At 33.0% G+C, this 21,169-nt stretch overlaps 1 protein-coding gene and 1 pseudogene across 2 annotated transcripts; both read right to left on the reverse strand.

The window, feature by feature from the left end:
• Positions 1–39: 39 nt before the first annotated feature.
• Positions 40–14,408, reverse strand: LOC137827164 (TMV resistance protein N-like; annotated as a pseudogene). Its single transcript, XR_016514940.1, has 6 exons — positions 13,731–14,408; positions 4,022–5,123; positions 3,643–3,915; positions 2,639–3,502; positions 1,200–2,515; positions 40–1,055 (listed from the first exon to the last, which is right to left on the reverse strand). The product of XR_016514940.1 is annotated as a TMV resistance protein N-like (transcript).
• A 2,798-nt stretch (positions 14,409–17,206) lies between these two features.
• Positions 17,207–17,917, reverse strand: LOC150025653 (uncharacterized). The gene has a single exon (XM_090294154.1). The coding sequence runs from the start codon at positions 17,915–17,917 to the stop codon at positions 17,207–17,209; it is 711 nt and encodes a 236-aa protein (XP_090150280.1).
• Positions 17,918–21,169: the final 3,252 nt, after the last annotated feature.

Below are 21,169 nucleotides of genomic sequence, written 5' to 3' on the forward strand. Positions count from 1 at the left end.
ACAATTAATGTAAGCTCTCTTTATTTTATAAAACTGTGTTTTTGAATTCAGAATGCAAGTTAGGCTATATAGCCGTACAAACCCAAAATAGAAATAAGAAAATATCACACCTGCACCCACTAATTCATGTACTGAATAATGGGTGGTTTCCTAACAACTATATTCCTAAAAATTAGGCCAATAATTGACCACTTATTTGAAACAGAAAAACAACTCTACTTAATTAAATAAATTAAAAAATAACAATTGAGATTCTAACTGGTGCTAACATTCCCTCCCTTAAACTAGATGCTATTGCATCTAGTTTAATTCTGATGCTTCAATTATTCGCAGCCTCATCGTTGACACGTTCATCAGTTTTTGTGTCCGAGTGGAGTGCAAGTAAGATGACAAGTGCTTCAAGGATTCCATCCCTGAGTGCATTCAAGTATATTACACTCATCAAATCCTCAAACTCCTCTGATTTTTGCCACCTTTCAACCAAACCATAAAACAGCCTCTCTAATTCTTCACCTCTTCCTTTCAAAACACCATTAACATGCTCATACTCTGCCACATGATCAAGGTCGTCTTGTCTCTTCCCAACAAACTCATCATATTGAATGTTGAATTTCTGAATCAGTTCATCATATGGATTTTTGGAAGAGCTCGCTGTGTTCTGAGCAGCATTTTCATTTTCCTTTTCAAGTAGTGCAAATCTGTTGCCCAGAACTTGATTTACCTCCTTCATCTTCGAGAAGAGTTTACTCTTGACCTCGAATTCCGACGTACTTTGTTGATTCATCATCATGAACATTTGCATGAGAGGGTCATGAGAAGGAGGAAGTGTCACTGTAGTCCAATCCAATTGTGGAATCCTCTGCTTTGGTTCTGGGGGTGATACAAAAGCTGTATTTATCCCTCTCCTATTTGCCATTGTATTTAGTGTTTCCCACACGTCCAAATCAGGAAACCTCAACTTTGCTTCCAAGAGTCCACCGCAAACTCCACTCAAGTATGTTCTATTTTCAGCTGAGGGTATTATCTCCATCCCTTTAGCTGAGGGTATTATTTCTCTTGACTCTTCCCAACAAACTTATCATATTGATTTTTCCCAGAGCTGGCTGTGTTTTGAGCAGCATTTTCATTTTCATTTTCAAGTTGTGCAAATTTGTCACGCAGAGCTTGGTGTTCCTCCTTCAACTTCCAAAAGAGTTTACTCTTGACCTCCGGTTCCAAAGTACTTTGTTGCTTCATTACCATGAATATTTGCATCAGAGGGTCGTGAGGATCCAAACGTAGTCCCTGTAGTCCAATCCAAACGTTGAAGCCTCAGCTTTGCTTCAGTGGATGATCCAAAAGTTTCTGTAATTCCTTTCCTTTTTGCCACAGTATTAATTGTTGGCCACATGTCCAAATCAGGAAACCTCAGCTTTGCTTCTAAGAGTCCACTGTAAATTCCACTTATGTATGTCCTACTTTCAACCGATGTTTGCACTTTCGCTTCAGGGCTCCATCTAACCCTATAACCCTTCTCCAAAGAAGCTCTTCTACTTTCAACAATATCAAGAGAAGGAAATCTATTCTGTGCCTCAAAAAGTCCATCCGTCATTCCTTCATCAAATATCTCTCTCACTATTTCTACCATCTGATGATCATAGCCTTCCTCCTCACTTCCCGTATGGCCAGAGGTTGAAGCTTCTTCTACATTACGCAGTTTCAGTGGATCCTTTAGTGTTACCAACGCTAGATCACCTATGATAGTAACTTTAGGCTCTCCATCATCATTTTTTATCTCATCTAGAATCTGCCTCAGCTTGGATCTTCTAAAGCTGACCCTTTTGATTTTAATGCATCCTCAGCATCCTGGGATATTCTCTTTAGTTCTCCCAATACAATATGCATGCAATCGTCTTTAGCCATTCCTTCAAACCCCCTTCTTTCTTTGCTGTCCTGCCATTTTTTAAACGTCTTCTTAAATGATTCGTCCAAACCTAGACTCTCTATGATCATTTTATATTCCTCCCTATCATCTTTTGTAGGAACTATTGCCAGTGGCATCTCGTCTGAATACACGGGATCGGGAGAAGTGAAGAGGAGATCATCCATTTTGGTTTTGTCTTCTTCATACACAAAAGCTCCCCAACCACTTATCACAAAGGAGGAAGTGGCTTTATACGCAATCTGGACCAGATTCCACTCCTCCTCCAGAAGTGCGTCAAGGCCAAGCCACTCCTTGTCACTGAACAAAACTCGTAGATCAAAGATCAAGATGTGTTCTGCTTCAATTCTGAATTTGCGACACCCTTTGCAAGGAACATATCGACCGTTGATAAGTAAACGCAGATCAACAACGCGCAAATTTGTCCCTTTCACTCTCATCTTGGAAGTGGAAGATCATGGCTAGAGCAATGTTAGGGAACTTGCGACGAACCCAGAAACGAGGATTCCTTTCGACCCCCACATAGTTAAACCATTCTGGAATCTCAGTTGTATATGGCATCACCACTTCTAATCCATGTACCCCTTCCTTCACCTATCAAATTATTATAACACTTTCAATTGTAACTTCTACATTTATTTTAGAAAATTTTGTAAAATATTATTTTCCTAAAATAAAGGTACAAGATTTAACTTAAGTAATAATAAGTCATGATACCTGACGCCATAACATGTCTGATGTCTCTCTAGTTAACTTGAAGCAAAATCTTGCGTCTACTTTTTGAACAGTTGACGACAACTTTGAAATTTCTTCAAGGTTGAAACAACGATGAACATCAAGAATTGTCAAGTTAGTGAATTCAGGAATTTTTTTAAGCTTCTTACATTCAGTCAAATCGAGACTTGTCAAGTCACCACATTCCTTGATGGATGAAGGGATACAAACAAAATTATTCTCTGAAGCAATCAATTCTTCTAATTTTGGAAAGTAGCAAAAAATTGCATGAAGATCTTCATTAGACAAGTTACCATTTTCGACATTCAGTGATCGTAATTTTGGACGAACATTGGCTTTTGAAGGGTTTTGCACCAAACTTCTGAAGGATTCTCGAAGTTTGGCGCATGCTTCGATTTTGAGGGAAACAACATTGGGCAACATGAATAGGCTACTTGGTAGATATTTAAGTTCCCTGTTATTTGATATGTCTATACAAACAAGCCCAGTAAGCTTACCAATGGATTCTGGAAGCTCTTGAATAGCAGTATTTATCATATAAATCTTCAATGGCTTTGTCATTTCTTGCCTTATCTCTGGGAAGTGACCAAGGCTTTCACATAAATTAAGGTCAAAGAATTCTAAAGACGGTAGAAACATTTCAGACATGAAATTTTTGAGTTTTGTGCAATCTGAAACACTTAAATGAGCAAGACTTTTCAGGAAACCAACAGATCCATGTACTGCAGTTAGCTCTCTACAATGATCAAGTCTCAGTTCTCTTAGATTCTGAAGTTCAGACACATCAGGTATTTCTTTGATACTTTGGTTATATGAAAAGTCCATAATAGTCAAGCATGGAAATTTCTGCCAAATGGAAAGTCAATAAAAATTATTATTTGCAACATTTTGAGTTATTAACTTACTAATGTGAATAAAATATGGAAGTTTTTGTTTAATGAAAAATTGAAACTTAAAAAATAGGAAAATATGATGTAGAATTGTACCTTAAATGGCTCTTCCAATGTTAGACGACTTCGAGGCAAATTGAAAACAACAATTTTCTTCGGATGAAATTTTGGTGGGAAAGACTTTGAAGGATACTCTTCCCAGTCAAGCAGTCTTAAATGATTTGGTAAATGTTCAAGTTCAGATGAAAATGATGTGTTTCGAACAATGAGAATTCTGAGCCATTTCATCTTTTCAAACTCAATTCCACTCCAATTTACTTCTTCTCGCTGAGGAGGATCAAGCATAATCCCTTGAATCTTATCACTTCCCTTTAACACAAGTACAAAGAAACAACATCAATTGCATATTATCAGTAATATAAAATACTATAATGTATAAATCGAAAACAAAGAGAGTAAAAGGGTAGATGATTACATAATCTTCTGTTAGAATTTCAGTAACATCTTCATAATACCATATTCTGCTACGTTCACCAGGATTTGTTGATTCCTGCTTAACAATCTCTCTTCCCATATCTTGTATTAGATCATGCATCTTCAGGCAGTCATACTCGATAGTTATGAGAGACTTATTAAGAAGTACTTTCATGTTGGTTGTTGAACGAAATTCCTCAAGGATCATTTTCACATATTCCGTTCTCTCCCCTTTAAAGAAGCAAGCTATGTCCAAGAAAATTTGTTTGGCATTATCATCCAATCTATCGTAGCTTATTTTAAGCACATCTTGAATCTTTCTATTTGGAGTCTTCTCATATTCTTTCATTGCCATTTCCCAATCTTCTAAACTTTCATGAAAAGCAGCTAAATCAGAGCCTATGACTTTTAAAGCCAGTGGAAGACCTTTGGCGTAATCTACAGCACGCACAGACACATCTTCAAAACCTGTTTTAGGATAACTTTGTCTGAAGGCATTCCAACAAAATAGCTCTAAAGAATGTTGGTCATCAAGTTCTTTCATTTCATAAATATTTCCAACTTGGTGAGCAATTAACACATCTTTTTCCCTTGTCGTTACAATGATCCTACTACCTGAACCAAACCAATTACACCCTCCTGCCAACTTTTCTAACTGATCTTTATCACCAACGTCATCAAGAACCAAAAGAACTTTCTTTTTCTGAAGCTTTTCTTTTATTTCACGCATTCCTTTACTTGTGCTTCCCAATTCAGTTTCCAACCCCTCCAACATCTCAGATAAAAGTGTCTTTTGTAGATCTTCCATGCCATTGATTCTGTTTGATTTTTCTCTAACATCGGAAAGAAAACTTGCAGCATCAAAGTGTTGCACAATTTTGTTATACAAAGCTTTGGCAAGTTCCGTTTTTCCAATTCCACCAAGTCCATATATGCCCAACATTCTTACAGTTTTATCATCAGACTTCATGTCCAAAAGTGACATAACTTCTTCTATGCAGGCCTCAAGGCCAACAGGGTTTTGACCACTATATAAAGGTTTAGGAGTTATATATTCCTTGACCTTCCCAACAATTTCTTCAATACAATAGCTTTCATCATCCCTATGAGAGTAGAGTAGAATGTAATAATTAATTATTTGTTTGATATCATGATTTTTTTATTATTGTACTAAGTGATTGTGATTATTGTAATAGATAGTAAGCAATGATACTAATAGCAAGTAGCACAAAAGAATAATGATTACACATTATACAAAATTTACTGGAGATGAAAAAGTTAAAGAAATTTTATTCTAAACAAAAAATTCAATAATTTATAAAAAAATACCTAAATATAATATCAAATTCAAATAAAAAATGGATTTTTTTCAACTTTGTTTATTAGTTTTTTTATGTTTTAAATTGTTTTTTATAATGTTCAGAATTATACTTTATGACTAACAAAATCAATTAACACCCTGAAAAAATCTAAAATTTAAGATGTGGAATATTATATATAAGAAACTACACATGATATAAATAATATTACATCCCATTATAATTAAGATGTAGAATATTATATTTAACAAACTACACGTGATAAAAACAATATTACATACCATAAAGTATATTACATGAATCATTTTTGTTTGTGAAAAGTAAAGTTCTACATAAGATCAACTTACTTTTGGTTTTTAACCTTTTAAAAAAGGTTATAATTATTTTTTTAACTAAAATCATATTTTTTGGATGAGAGAAAAATTAAGAGAGGAAAAGTATTTTTTCTTTTAAATTTCCCTTACCAATTGTATTTTTTTTTATATCTAAGAAAAGGTAAGTCTTATGATAGTGATGTTAGTAATGACTTCCAGCAAAGTTCGAATATGAGAAATGCATTTAATATTAAGGACTTGGATCAATAAACAAGATTTTAGAAATAAAAATTCATCGAGATAGAAAAGATAGAAATGTTTTACTTTCTTAGAATTAAATATTAATGGTAAGTAAAACAATACTCACCTACGAGCACAATGCTTAAAAAAATCTAAGAAAGTGTTGAAGGAACCCAAGAGAACAACATGGTACTCATTGAGAAAATATTGTTAGAGTCTAAGGTGTTCAATAAACGCAATTGATGGTGGAAGTGAGAAACAACCAAGGTACAAAAAGACAATCGAGACTCTTTATGCTATGTGTGAAAGAACCTACTACAACAACGTTAATTGAGGTTAACAATTCATACAATTATAAACTTGTACCTGACTCTGCTATTAATAATAGAAATAGACTATTTTTGGTTACGAAATGGAAGTGTAGAGGCTATTAGGTTATGCGAATTGGGTTAGGAAATCAAAATTACATTTACAGAGTAGGATGAAAATATTTTAAAGATGATTGAGAAAACAAAGGAAAGAGAATGCAAAACGAAAATATTAAAGGAAGAGAAAAGACAATCCAATTAATGAAGATAATATGTTTAAACATTATAGGAGAATTGATTAATAAGGAGGAGGTTGGGGTAGTGTTCTTACAAGAAACCAAATTAGAAATAGTCAATAAAGAAAGATGCTACAATATAAGAAACAATGATACAGAATGGGAACATTTTGTAGTTGTAAATGGGGTACATGAAATTTTAATTAAGTGGCATAAGAATACTTTCATATGTGACATGTTGGGTATAAAGCCAGATCAATTGGGTTGGGCTGACTAGACACCATGTTTAGTGAGTGAGCTTAATCATTGTGTCCCTTTTATAATCTATATTTAAAGAGATCATTGTACTTGTAATTGGTGTACAACCAGACAGAAATGAAAACCTAATAGTTGTCGGTGTGGGTGTAGGTTGCAGTTGGCGACCGAACCACGTTAAATCTTGTATTGTTTATTTTCTGCAGTTGATTCGTGATTATGTGTGTTGCTTCTGCTTGCGTTTTTTCCCATCAAGTGGTATCAAGAGCTTTGGTTCGTTTACACACTAGAGATCCGATCAGCAGAAATTAATCGACGAGACGTGAAAATTGCGGCTGCAGTAGCGTCCTAAAGCTAGGGTTTCACAAAGGCGAGATTAACGTTCCAAAGTTAGGGTTTCGCAAGGGTTGAAGTAGCGTCTCAAAGCTAGGGTTTCACAAAGGCGACAACAACGTCCCAAAGCTAGGGTTTCATAGGCGCAATAGCGTCCCAAAGTTAGGGTTTCGCAGAGGCGACAACAACATTCCTAAGCTAGGGTTTCACAGGGACTGCAACGTTCCTAAGCTAGGGTTTCGCAAGGGCTGCAGCAACGTCCCAAAGTTAGGGTTTCACGGTGGCCCAGGATTCGCGACAGCCTAGACCTGCGACTCGCGGCAGGTGTGCAATGGTGTGGATCGCTACAAGAGTGGTGGCGGCTCGTGACGTTGTGCAGATGGCTTGCTCGTAGTAGGGTCGTGTCCAGGCAATGCGGTGGAGTGTGCTAATGTGACGACAGATCGCGTTTCGCGGCGAACAGGTGCAGGTGCTTATGGTGAGCGAGACGACACGAAGGTGCAGTGCGATGGCAGTGACGGAAGACGCAGGGTGGCACGTACATTTTTCTGCTGGTGCAGCAGTGACGGTGCGGTGCTAGGCGCGGGTGTGGCTGGTTTTTGCTGCGGCACGAAGTTAAGACAATTCAGTTACTGAACACATTAATAAAATGAATTCGATCTTAGCCAAACTTATGTCAGTGGGCATTAAGTTCGATGATGAAGTTCAAGCTTTACTACTGCTATTGTCTTTGCCTGACAGTTGGTCCGGAATGGTTACAACAGTTACCAGTTCAGTAGGATCCGATGGATTCACTTTTGAGAAGATTTGTGATCTCATTCTTGGCGAGGATGTCCGAAGAAGGAGTTTTGGGGAATTAGCTAGTGAATCACTATATGTCATCAGAGGTAAGAAAAATATCAAAGATAGTGGGAGCAAGAACAAAAAAAGGAGTCAGTCAAAGACTCGGGATTGCTCAAGTGTAACATGTTGGAACTGCAAGGAGGTGAGGCATTTCAGGAATCAATGCCCAAATGATAAATAAGTCAACATTGCAGAAGACTTCGTGGACGAGGACCTTTTAGCTTGTTGTGCGGATTGAAGTGTGGATTTCTAGGTCATGGATTCTGAAGCATTGCAAAATCTAGTTATTGGAGACTTTGGAAAGGTAAGACTAGCAGACAACAAAACTCTTGATGTTACGGGCATGGGTGACATAAAGTTGAAGACACTAGTTCGTTTCTAGACTTTGAAGGATGTCAGAGTTGTTCTAAGCTTGACGAAAAGTTTGATTTCTGTTAGGCAAATGGACGAACAGGGACATGAAGTGAAGTTCGAAAATCAGCAGTGGAAGGTCGTCAAGGGAAATCTTGTCATAGCCTGCAGAAGAAAGAGAGGTTCGTTGTATATGGTCGGATTACCTTCTAAGGGAGTGACCATCCCAGTTCAGAAGATAAACAAAGTTTGGTTCACAAAATCTCGTGGGCAGAAGAGGGTCGTCTTTACAAGAGAGAAACCCAGAGCCACAGGTCAGATTCAGGATGAACGAGCATGGAAAGGTTCAGGTAGACCAGTCAGAGGTACTTATGGTAGTGGGAGCACGGGTCGTGCTTCAGTAGAGGTTCCTAGACGACAGTGGGTTAGTGATTGACGTGTTGAAACTTAGGGGAGTTTTAACGAAGTCTTCTAAATGATTAAGAAAGTTGGTGGCAACTAGAGGTGGAACATTGAATTTCGTCGACAGATTACAAAAGTACATGTACACAGTTGAAGCGCAGGTGAACATTGTTTCGTGACTTCAAGTGGGAGATTGTTAGGTATGAAGTCAAAACCAATTGGGTTGGGCTGACTATACATCATGTTTAGTGAGTGGGCTTAATCATTGTACACAGTTGAAGCGCAGGTGAACATTGTTCCGTGGCTTCAAGTGGGAGATTGTTGGGTATGAAGCCAAGACCAATTGGGTTGGGCTGACTAGACACCATGTTTAATGAGTGGGCTTAATCACTGTATCCATTTTATAATCTCTATTTAAAGAGATCATTGTACTTGTAATTGGTGTGCAATAGGACAGAAATGAAAACCTAATAGTTGTCTGTGTGGATGTAGGTTGCAGTTGGCGACCGAACCACATTAAATCCTGTGTTATTTATTTTCTGCAGTTGATTCGTGATTATATGTGTTGCTTCCATGTGATTTTTTCCCATTAAAACATTGGTTAGAAATACAAGTTTTTTTAGGAGTTAAAGAAAGCTAGAAAAAGAATAATAGGTCAATAGTAATAGTGAATGTGTACTCCCTTGTAACTATAGTGATAAGATAGTAATGTTGGATGAAATAGCAAGATTAAGATAGGAAGAAGAATGCAAAATCTAGTGTGTATTGGAGAATTTTGACGGAATATGAAATTTAGATGAAAGAAGAGGTATAAATCAAGATGGTAGAGGTTAGAGGGATACAATAGAAATTAATGAATTTATAGAAAACACTGAAATCATGGATAGTAGTTAGAAAATTTACTTCGTATCCAAATGGAATTGCAAAAAGTAGGTTTCACAAAATTTTATTCAGGAGAGCGTTAGATCATTGTGTTATGGTGTTAAATTCCATACAAATATATTGGGATTTGAATCCATGACCTTGTAATGTATGGATGCACTAGTAAAGAGTCCACGAAAGAATAGCGGTGTTAGTGGATGTGGTATGGTCACTAAAATAAACATACAATCGAGGGTCAAAATCCATAAAAAAGACCAAAATTTCATCAATAATATGGTTGTCAGTAAATTTACCAGCAGAAAAAGTTCTGTCAATAATTATTAATATTATTAATTATTATTTTAAAAATAATATTTATCTTTAACAAATTATATTATTATTATTATTTCTAATTATATTAGCACATTATTATTTTGTTGCAAGTGGGACTTAAAACTGAGGATTAGTGGTAGGAGAGTCTCTAACCACTTGAATAAAGTGATGTCATTGTAATATTTTGATTTTTATTATGTTATTAATAATAATAATAATATTAAAAATAATAATAATAATATTATTATTATGAATATTATTGTAATTATTATTATTAATATATTATAATTATTGTAGTCATTATTAATATTAATATTGTTAGTATTATAATTACAAATATAAAACTAATAATAATAGTGGTAATAATTACAATAATAATAATATTATTAATAATAAAATTACTAATAATATTAATACTAACATTATTATTAATCTTAATATTAATAAAATTAATAATATTTAATAATTACAATAATAATAATAATAAAATATTAATAATTATAATATTAATATTAATAATATGAATAATAATTATAGTAATAATTCTAAATGTTACTATTACTAAAATTCACAATAATTTCAATAATTATAATAATTTGATATTATTACTAACACTACAAGAAAATCATGAAATAGAAATCAATTTTAGAAACAAAAAATAATTAGTTGCTATAGTGACTAAATTAGAGACCATTTTAGGGACTAAATAATTTTTTGGTTTCTAAATTAGTTTCTATTATTGTTAAATGGTTTTTAAATTGGTATCTAATTAGTAACCAACTTTTTTGCTACCAAATTTAAAATCTAAATAATTGGTAGTTAGAATTTTGGTTGCTAATTAGATACCAATTTAGAAACTATTTAAATATAATAGAAACTAATTTAGAAATCATTTTTTTTAGTTTCTAAAATGGTCTATAATTTAGTTACTATTGCAACTACTTATTTTAGTCTCTAAAAAGGTTTCTAATTTAGTTACTATTGCAACTAATTATTTTAATCTCTAAAAATTGGTTTCTATTTGATGATTTTCTTGTAGTGTAAATTCAATATTAGGCTAAGTAACATTCTCTTCTATTTCTATTAGTGATAATATAGTCCTAACAAGTGAGTTCACATAACTAGAAATTAAGAAAGCAATAGACAGTGTAAGAGTGATTAAATTTTGGGCAATGGCTATAAAATTGGCTTTACAAAGAAATTATGGGAGGTTGTAAAAGTAAAAATCATACCATCTACCCATTCTTTCAAACTCCTTAGTTGGGTGTATGTATAAGATAATATGTAAAGTGTTGTCTAGTAGGTTAAAACATATCTATCTAAGATGATTGAGAGCTACTAATCAACATTCATGATGAAGTATTTGATTAAAGAAAACAAGTAAAATAGATGCAATGATGACGAATGAATGGAAAGAGGAGGATGGGGAATTTTACAATGTAAATTACAAAAAGTTATAACATATTTGTAAGAAGAAAGACTCTAACATGTTTAATCTTTTCTAGAAGGTGAAGATGCTACCCTCAATACAACATTTTGCATGGAAGGTAATAAATATTAAATCGTGTAGCAACAAAACAAAAGAAAATTGGAGGAGTAAGGGAGTAATGATAGATAATGTTTTTTGCCCTATGTGCATATTAATGGAGCAATTCGTTAACCATTTATTCTTCAGATGTAACATTGTACGTTGTGTGAAATATGTGCAACAACTAGGTTGGAGTAAGTACTCTTATCACTACAAAAAAAAATCAGTATTATTTATGCATTTTTACCCATGAATCTGAACCCGTAGGTAAATTCAACATTATCTACATATATTACCCATGGATATTACTCACAGATTCTTAGTCTGTAGGTAAATTCAACATTACTTACTAATTATTACCCACAAATCTTATTACCTACCAACTTTTACTTACGGATTTCTATTACCTACCAACTATTATCATAATAATTACATACATAAATTAAAAATATTAATATAATATGAAGCATTATAAAATCATAATTAATATTCATAAATAATAATAACCATAACTAATTTATACATATTTTTAATATTATAAAATTAATAATATTAATAATATTTAATAATTTTTAATAATATTAATAATTTTAATAATATTTAATAATTTTAATAATATTTAATAATTTTAATAATATTAATAATATTAATAATATTTAATAATATTAATAATATTTAATAATAATAATAATAATAATAATAATATTTAATAATATTAATAATATTTAATAATATTAATAATATTTAATAATATTAATAATATTTAATAATATTAATAATATTTAATAATATTAATAATATTTAATAATATTAATAATATTTAATAATATTTAATAATATTTAATAATATTTAATAATATTTAATAATATTTAATAATATTTAATAATATTTAATAATATTTAATAATATTTAATAATATTAAATAATATTTAATAATATTAATAATATTAACAATATTAATAATATATATTAATAATATTAACAATATTAATAATATTAACAATATTTAATAATATTAACAATATTTAATAATATTAACAATATTTAATAATATTTAACAATATTAATAATATTAATAATATTAATAATATTAACAATATTAACAATGTTAATAATATTTAACAATATTAACAATGTTAATAATATTTAACAATATTAACAATGTTAATAATATTTAACAATATTAATAATGTTAATAATATTAATAATATTAATAATATTAATAATATTTAACAATATTTAACAATATTAATAATATTTAACAATATTTAATAATATTAACAATATTAATAATATTAACAATATTTAACAATATTAATAATATTAAAAATATTTAACAATATTAATAATATTAAAAATATTTAACAATATTAATAATATTAATAATATTTAACGATATTAATAATATTTAACGATATTAATAATATTTAACGATATTAATTATATTTAACAATATTAATAATATTTAATAAATGATATTAAATATATGAATAATGTTATTAATTTTTATTTTATTAATTATTTTAATATTGATAATCATACTCATAAATATAATAATAATCATAACATGATAACAAAACTTGACTGGTGGAATGGTTAAATCTTCTATGAATATTTTTTCAAGGAACTTGAAATCACCTGCACCTGCAGTTTAGTTCTAACATTAATTATAACATTTATTATTTAAAATTTTAATTAATTGGGAGATATTAGTGTATATATGCCCAACAACTTGCATAATAATTTTCTTTCCCTCAAAGTTGTCACTCTTCCATTGAATCATTGTTGTCAAGTTAATTATTTTTTTATTTTTTATTTATTTTTATTTATTTTTTCCTGACCAATTCGCCCCGCTCCATCGCTGACCCGCGCGGATCGTGGATTATACGGGACGGGCTAATGTGGATTAGCGGATTGAAAACGTCAATCCGCCCTGCATTTTTTGCCGTAGACCGACCCGTATAACCCGTTCCACTTTGTCACCCCTAAATGGAGTCTAGACCTAAATGGAGTATAGTGATCATGCATTCTTATAGGAGGAACAGTAAATTGATTATCTGAGTTTGATAATGTTATAATTTTGTCTAGTACAAAAATTGAAAACATGCGAACTATCCAAACATAGGTCACTAACCAAAGAACTAAAACATAAACAACAAAAAGATTATTTTATTCTGATAGTCAAAATCCATTACACATAACAATAAATCTGGTCTTTTATTTCAAAACAAAACACATAGTTATGCATCGTTCGATACTATTATTTTCTATTTAGATTTATAAACAAATATTATAATTTTATTTCTTTCACTAAAGTAACATTATTATTTTTTATTCGAGATTTGGGATGAAAAAGAAATAAGATTGAATGGTTTGTTATACATACCCGGTGGTAATATGCTTCCCTGGGAAGTCAACTGCTTGAGACAAGGCTGACCTCCAAGCCTGCATCTGTGATTCTTTTGCAATGTCATTTTCATGTGCCTTCATGTGTTTTCCGAAGCTATTTCTCTCGTGCCGTATATCTGAGGGATCTACATGGTAAAACACTGGGTAAACAAGCTGCTTCTTCTCCTTCATTTTGCTTCGTTCTATGATCCTAACAAGTTCATCCAGACACCATCTGGAAGATGCATAGTTCTCAGAAAACACAACGATCAAAATCTTAGATTCTTCAATGGCCTTCGACAGATCAGGTGGAAGACTTTCCCCTGTCCTCATATTCTTATCATCATTGAAACTTTTTATTCCCTTCCCATCTAACTCTCTACGCAGATGCCCTATAAAATTGTTCCTTGTATCTTCTCCTCTAAAACTGATGAACACATCATAGGTGAAACCAAGACGCTCTTCTTCCTCACCATGTTCTCCCATGCTACAAACACACCAAAACTACACTATGGATTCTCAACTACTTTCATCAATTTAGTGTGTTCTGATTAAATACACTTTCTTTCGCGGATACACGCTTTCATGTATCAGTGAATTAAGCTTCTTAATTATAGGGGTTGACCAAGAAGATGAAGAACATGGGATATAATTATTACAACTACCAAACATGATGCCTCGATCTTGAAAATAAAGATGATGGGAACACAAGTAATTCACGTGGTGCATATTTAATGTGGTTTATATTGTACAGAATTGGATTCCTGTGTATAAAAAAATATAGCGTTCATATTTATGTGTATTTAATTAAATTTATAATATTGTTTTTCTATTTTATAATATTGGATTCCCTTGTATAAAAATGTTTTCTTTTACGTTTTTTCGGTTTTTTTTTTCTGGTCAAAGTTGCAAACTTTAATTATCTCTGTCATTCTTTCATTTCTTTTGCCAAAATGCTTTCTCTTGCATCTTTTTCATTTTTTTATTTTTGGTTCTCTGTTTTTGTTATTCTTTGGCGTTTGTCAAAATATTTTCTCTTACGTTTTCCCCATTTTTTTTCTTATGATTCTTTGTTTTTTTTTTTTTAATTTTCATTGTTCTACGCAAACTTTGATCATTCTATGCCATCCTTTATTTTTTGTTTGTGAATTATTACTGAAAATTGTAGGTAAGCTGTATTTTGGTGATACGAACAAGATTAAATGTAATCAATATTTTGTTGATCATAAGCAAATGTTGTTCAATGAATATTTGTTATTATGTTAATTTTGATGTATTTTGTTAATTATGTTACTAATGTCGAGTTATTTATAATTTTATTCGTTTTCTCCATAAAAATTTAAAAAATGTATTTATACTAACTGTTGGTGTAACATCCCTAAATTTACCCATATATATATATATATATATAATAAAATAATAGTAAAACAAACAATATTTAATTAACAAATAAACATATACTACTTGTTGATATTTGTATCTCAAAAAGATATCCCTCTTCATAGGGATTTAATATATACATCAAAAGTTTAAAAACAAAACACAGCAAAGCATTCAATTTAAATCTATCTAATCCTCCTTCTGCTCACTGAGGAGCTCTATTACCTACAACTTCATCTGCTCCCGTGTAAATTAACACGATCATCACAGATTAAAGAAAACAAAAACAAACAAATAACATGGTAAGCTAGTTATATAAAACAAAATTCTATAAAATTTCAATTTGAAATTTATAAAACATAAATCATCAAGTCTCGTACAAATTCTCAAATCATCAAGTGTCTATTAAAATTCAACATTCATCTTTCATATGTCAGACTTCCACTGACTAATATAACATAGACACTTGATTCTACTTCTGAAAGACTCGTGTATTGAAATTAGCATCCAGAGACCTGCACCTGTCATACTACTGCTGTGAAATCCACACAGTCATGCGCATAATTATCTCAATATCTCATCCACTCATATGACAGGGTAAATTCATATGACCTGAAAGATCAGGTTCTATTTCAAACCCCAGACATAATCATATGAACCTCCATCGACTCTCACCAACTGAATAACTTCATCTATGTTATTCCATTATATCAGTAGAGTCAGGATTGTCTAATTCACAGATACTCACAAATCAATACACCCTAACAGCAATCTCAACACGGTATTTTCTTTCCTGAAAATACTATGTCTTGATCTTACTTTCACATCAATGCACACTTCATTTAACACATCAATACACCATACAATCATAACATATAATTTAACTTTCTAATAATCCAAATATATCCAAGAAGTTATTTAATAATAGTAATCCAAAATAAACTATGCTAAAATAATAATAATAGTAATATCCATATATGTATACAAAATTTTGAATTGATCGAAAATATTTTAGGTTTATCTAAATGACACCAGAGAGCACCAAAAAATTTGGATTGATCGAAAATATTTTTAGGTTGATCGAAATGACACCAGAGAGCACCAGAAATTTTAGATTGATCGAAAATATTTTTAGGTTGATCGAAATGACACCAGAGAGCACCAGAAAATTTGAATTGATCGAAAATATTTTTGGTTGATCTAAATGACACCAGAGAGCACCAGAAATTTTAGATTGATCGAAAATATTTTTAGGTTGATCGAAATGACACCAGAGAGCACAAGAAATTTTAGATTGATCGAAAATATTTTTAGGTTGATCGAAATGACACCAGAGAGCACCAGAAATTTTAGATTGATCGAAAATATTTTTAGGTTGATCGAAATGACACCTGAGAGCACCAAAATTACAAAGTCCATGCTATAGCTGAAAATTACTCTAAATCAACTTCAAGCAACCAAAAATCAACAACATTATAATTTTATAACAACAATCATATCAAATTTTACATTCAAATCTCAGTCAATTACTAATATACTTAAATCAAACAACCTTGGAAGAAAGTTTGAGACTGGTGACCACATCACCCTCACATCCAGATCTTCTAGCCTAGTGTTCTATTGGAAATTAAGGCTAGCTTCCCTTACCTGAATTTTAGTAGATATACACTAAGAGCTCCAAAACCACCAAGAACTCAAAGGTAACTTAACCTGCACCACAAAGTCCAAATAAAAAATCTAACTATATTACTAAGACCCTGAGCTAACAGAGATTAACCTTGAAGCTAAAAGGGTCACATGCAAAGCAAGACAAAAACAACCTGACAAGTTCAAAATTTGACTCAAAGAGAAGAGCAAAAATGAACTTACTCTATCAGAGATTCTGATCGGGCAGTCTTGTAGTACTCACTGCCAGGAGTCTGATGGTGGACTCTGATCGTCAAACCGATGAACGAGGAAGTCAGAATCTTAGAGAAGGGAGAGAAAAAGAAAAGAACTTTCTAGAGAGATGGTGGTTCTTTTTAAAATGAAACCTGAATAACTGAATTTCTATTTATATTCCCTTTTCATTTTAGATAAAAAAATATTCAGGAGTCATTTAAAATATACCACTTCTACTCTAAAGTAATTTTCTAGATCCTTACATTCTCCCCAACAAGAAAAATTTTCGTCCCCGAAAATTGACTTACCAGAAAAGAGATAGGGATAACTTTCCCTAATGGTTTCTTCTAATTCCCAAGTGGAATCACCAGATATATCATCCCACACCACCTTCACCATACTGATGGTCTTGCCCCTGAGTTGTTTACTCTTTTGATCTTCAATCCTAATTGGTTTTGCTTCAAAAGACAAGTTATCCTTGATTTGCACATTATCCACTTCCAACACGTGACTAGGATCTGGAATATACTTTCTTAGTTGTGATACATGAAATACATTGTGCAGGTTTGCTAATTGAGGAGGTAGAGCAATCTCATAAGCCACTGGACCTATCTTCCTTAAGACTTGATATGGTCCAAAAAACTTAGGAGATAACTTATTTGATCTGATAGCTCGTCCTACACCCTTGGTTGGTGTCACTCTCATGAACACTTGGTCTCCAGCTGCAAACTCCAAAGGTTTTCTCCTCTTATCTGCATAGGATTTCTGCCTACTTTGATAAGCTTTCAATCTGTCTTGTATCTGCTTCACTTTCTCAGTGGTCTGTTGAATTAACTCTGGCCCAACCAAAACTGTTTCACCATCCTGATACCAACATAAAGGAGTTCTGCACTTCCTCCCATATAGAGCTTCATATGGTGTCATCCCAATACTGGCATGATAACTATTATTATAAGTGAACTCCACTAGAGGTAACATCTCATCCCAACTTCCCAGATGATCCAAAATACATGTCCTCAACAGATCTTCTAAAGACTGGATCGTCCTCTCAGACTGTCCATCTGTTTGAGGGTGATATGCAGAGCTCATTCTCAACCTAGTTCCCAAAGAGTCTTGTAGAGTTTGCCAAAACCGTGAAGTAAACCTGGGATCTCTATCCGAAACAATACTGGAAGGCACTCCAAGCAATCTCACAATCTCTTTGATGTACAACTGTTCCAACTTGGCCATAGATATCCTTAAATTAACTAGAAGAAAGTGAACACTCTTTGTCAGTCGATCAACTATTACCCAGACTGCATCATGACCCCTTACTGATCTTGGTAAGTGAGTAACAAAATCCATAGCAATGTTGTCCCATTTCCACTCAGGAATATCCAACTGCTGTAACAAACCACCAGGTCTCTGATGTTCTACTTTTTCCTTCTGACATGTCAAACATGTACCAACATACTGAGCTATTTCTTTCTTCATGCCTGACCACCAAAAGGACTCTTTCAAATCTTGGTACATCTTTCATACCGGGATGTAGACTAAGATGACTCTTATGACCCTCTTCTAGGATCATTCTCTTCAGCTCTTCATTTTCAGGTATGCAAATCCTGCCATTAAATCTCAAGATCTCATCTTCTCCCATCACAAAGTCCTTAACTTGATTTGTACCTAGTAACTCCACAGTACGCTTCAGACTAGGATCCTCTAACTGTTTTTCCTTTATTATTCCAAGGAAATCATTAGTTATAGTTAACTTACTACAACTAATATGATTAATATGAAATTTCACTCCCAAATTTAGATCCTTGAACTGCTCAATCAACTTCTGCTCTTCAATCATCATAGCTGACACCTGTACTGACTTTCTACTCAAAGCATCTGCAACTACATTAGCCTTCCCTGGATGGTACATCAATTGAAAATCATAATCCTTCAGAAACTCCATCCATCTTCTTTGTCTCATATTCAACTCTTTCTGATCAAACAAATATTTTAAACTTTTATGGTCACTGAACACCTGAAATTGAGCTCCATACAAATAATGCCTCCAAATCTTCAAAGCAACACTACTGCTGCCAATTCTAAGTCATGAGTAGGATAATTTCTCTCATGAACTTTGAGTTGCCTTGAAGCATATGCAACTGCTCTCTTCTCTTGCGTTAAGACACAACCTAAACCCTGATAGGAAGCATCACAGTAAACCTCAAAAGGTTTTCTTGTATCAGGAATCACTAACACCGGAGCACTAGTTAATATTTTCTTCAGCTCTATAAAACTCTACTCACATCTGTCAGTCCAAGCAAAAGGTTGATCTTTGCGAGTTAATTGAGTCAAAGGAGCTACTACCTTGGAAAAATCTTCAATGAACCTTCGATAGTATCCAGCTAAACCCACAAAACTTTTTATCTCTGTGACTGTCCTAGGGTGTTCCCACTGAAGCACTGCCTCCACCTTGGCTGGATCCACTGAGATCCCCTGAGCTGATATTACATGCCCTAAGAAATTGACTTCCTCCAGCCAAAACTCACACTTAGAGAACTTAGCATATAATTGTTTTTCCCTCAAAATTTCCAACACTATCTTCAGATGTTCTTCATGTTCTTCCTCGGTCCTTGAATAAATAAGTATATCGTCTATAAAGACTACAACAAACTTGTCCAAGAAATGACGGAAAATTCTATTCATGTAATCCATGAAAAGAGCTGGAGCATTTGTTACTCCAAACGACATCACCACATACTCATAGTGTCCATAACGAGACCTAAAAGCTGTCTTCTGAACATCTTCATCTTTTACTAAAATCTGATGGTATCCAGATCTCAGATCAATCTTTGAGAACACTGAGGCTCCATGTAACTGATCCATTAAATCATCAATTCTGGGCAGAGGATACTTGTTTTTGATGGTCAACTTATTCAACTGCCTGTAATCTACACACAACCGAGACCCTCCATCCTTCTTTTTAACTAGAAGCACCGGAGCCCCCCATGGAAATACATTGGGCTTGATGAACTGTTTCTCCAATAAGTCTTCAACTTGCTTCTTTAGTTCAATTAATTCAGCTGGAGCCATTCTGTAAGGTCCCATTGACACTGGTCCAGCTCCAGGTGCCAAATGAATAGAGAATTCTACTTCTCTCTTGGGAGGTAATCCAGGTATTTCTTCTGGAAATACATCCATGAAATCCTTCACCACATGTATACTACTTATTTCTTTATCATTCTTAACTCCCATCTGAGTTAAGATTACAAGCCACCTTGATCCTTCTTTCAATTCTGACCACACATGTTGAGCAGACATCACATATGACTCCTTGGAATATGAAAACACTATTTTCTGTTGACTACAATCTATGAGAATGTGATTGACAGATAGCCAATCCATTCCTAGAATAACATCCAGGTCTTGAAGAGGTAGACAAATTAAATTTATTTTGAAAGTATCGATTTTACTTTCGGATCTTTAGCTGGCACTCACTGACCCCGTCTTTGCTCTACAAAGTGTTGCGGTAGGTAAAGAACTCGATCTTAATATAAATTTCCAGCAGGCTCTCTGTGATCTATCTTGGACTGGAAATGGAGATTGATTTGAATATGCAGTCTCTCTAGTGGCATCTACCCTTTATCCTTTGTTTGAATTATTAAGTAAGTATATGCATTGATTTGATAATTTATTTTGATGTATGCATTTAAAGGTCCTTTCTTGTGAAAATAAATGTTCTGGGATTGGTTGGCGCATTACAAAGGCTTGCTTGCATTGCATGAAAGCCGCTTTAGCAAGAAAGGCGGGAATCTCTTCAAGGGTTGACAACTGTGAGATATGAACTATTATTGGACATTCAAAACAAACTGTAGAGGTCAATACTTTTCCTGATGCAGGGGTAGAGACCAGCAGTTCAAACGACAACTCTTTCACTAAAAGACCCAACTCATCTACACACAAAAGAATGTGTCGCTCCTGAATCAAACAAAACTTTCACACATCTACCAGCTATATAACATACACCTTGTACCAAATTACCTGACTGAGATGTTTCAGCTCCTGACATAGAAAAAACTCTTCCAGTTGCTTGGGGTCTGCCACCCCCTCCTCTTCCTAGTTGTAAGTTACCTCCAAGAATTATCCTCCTCTTATTAGGGCAATCTTTTGATAGATGTTCTTCTTTATGACAAGTATAACATT

This window comes from Phaseolus vulgaris, chromosome 8, assembly GCF_051622355.1.
Source record: "Phaseolus vulgaris cultivar YP4 chromosome 8, ASM5162235v1, whole genome shotgun sequence".
In the NCBI taxonomy this organism is placed as follows: Eukaryota; Viridiplantae; Streptophyta; class Magnoliopsida; order Fabales; family Fabaceae; genus Phaseolus; species Phaseolus vulgaris.

Bases quoted from the DNA above. Each gene is read 5' to 3' on its own strand.
- LOC150025653 (XM_090294154.1), bottom strand. From the start codon at position 17,917: ATGACACCATATGAAGCTCTATATGGGAGGAAGTGCAGAACTCCTTTA.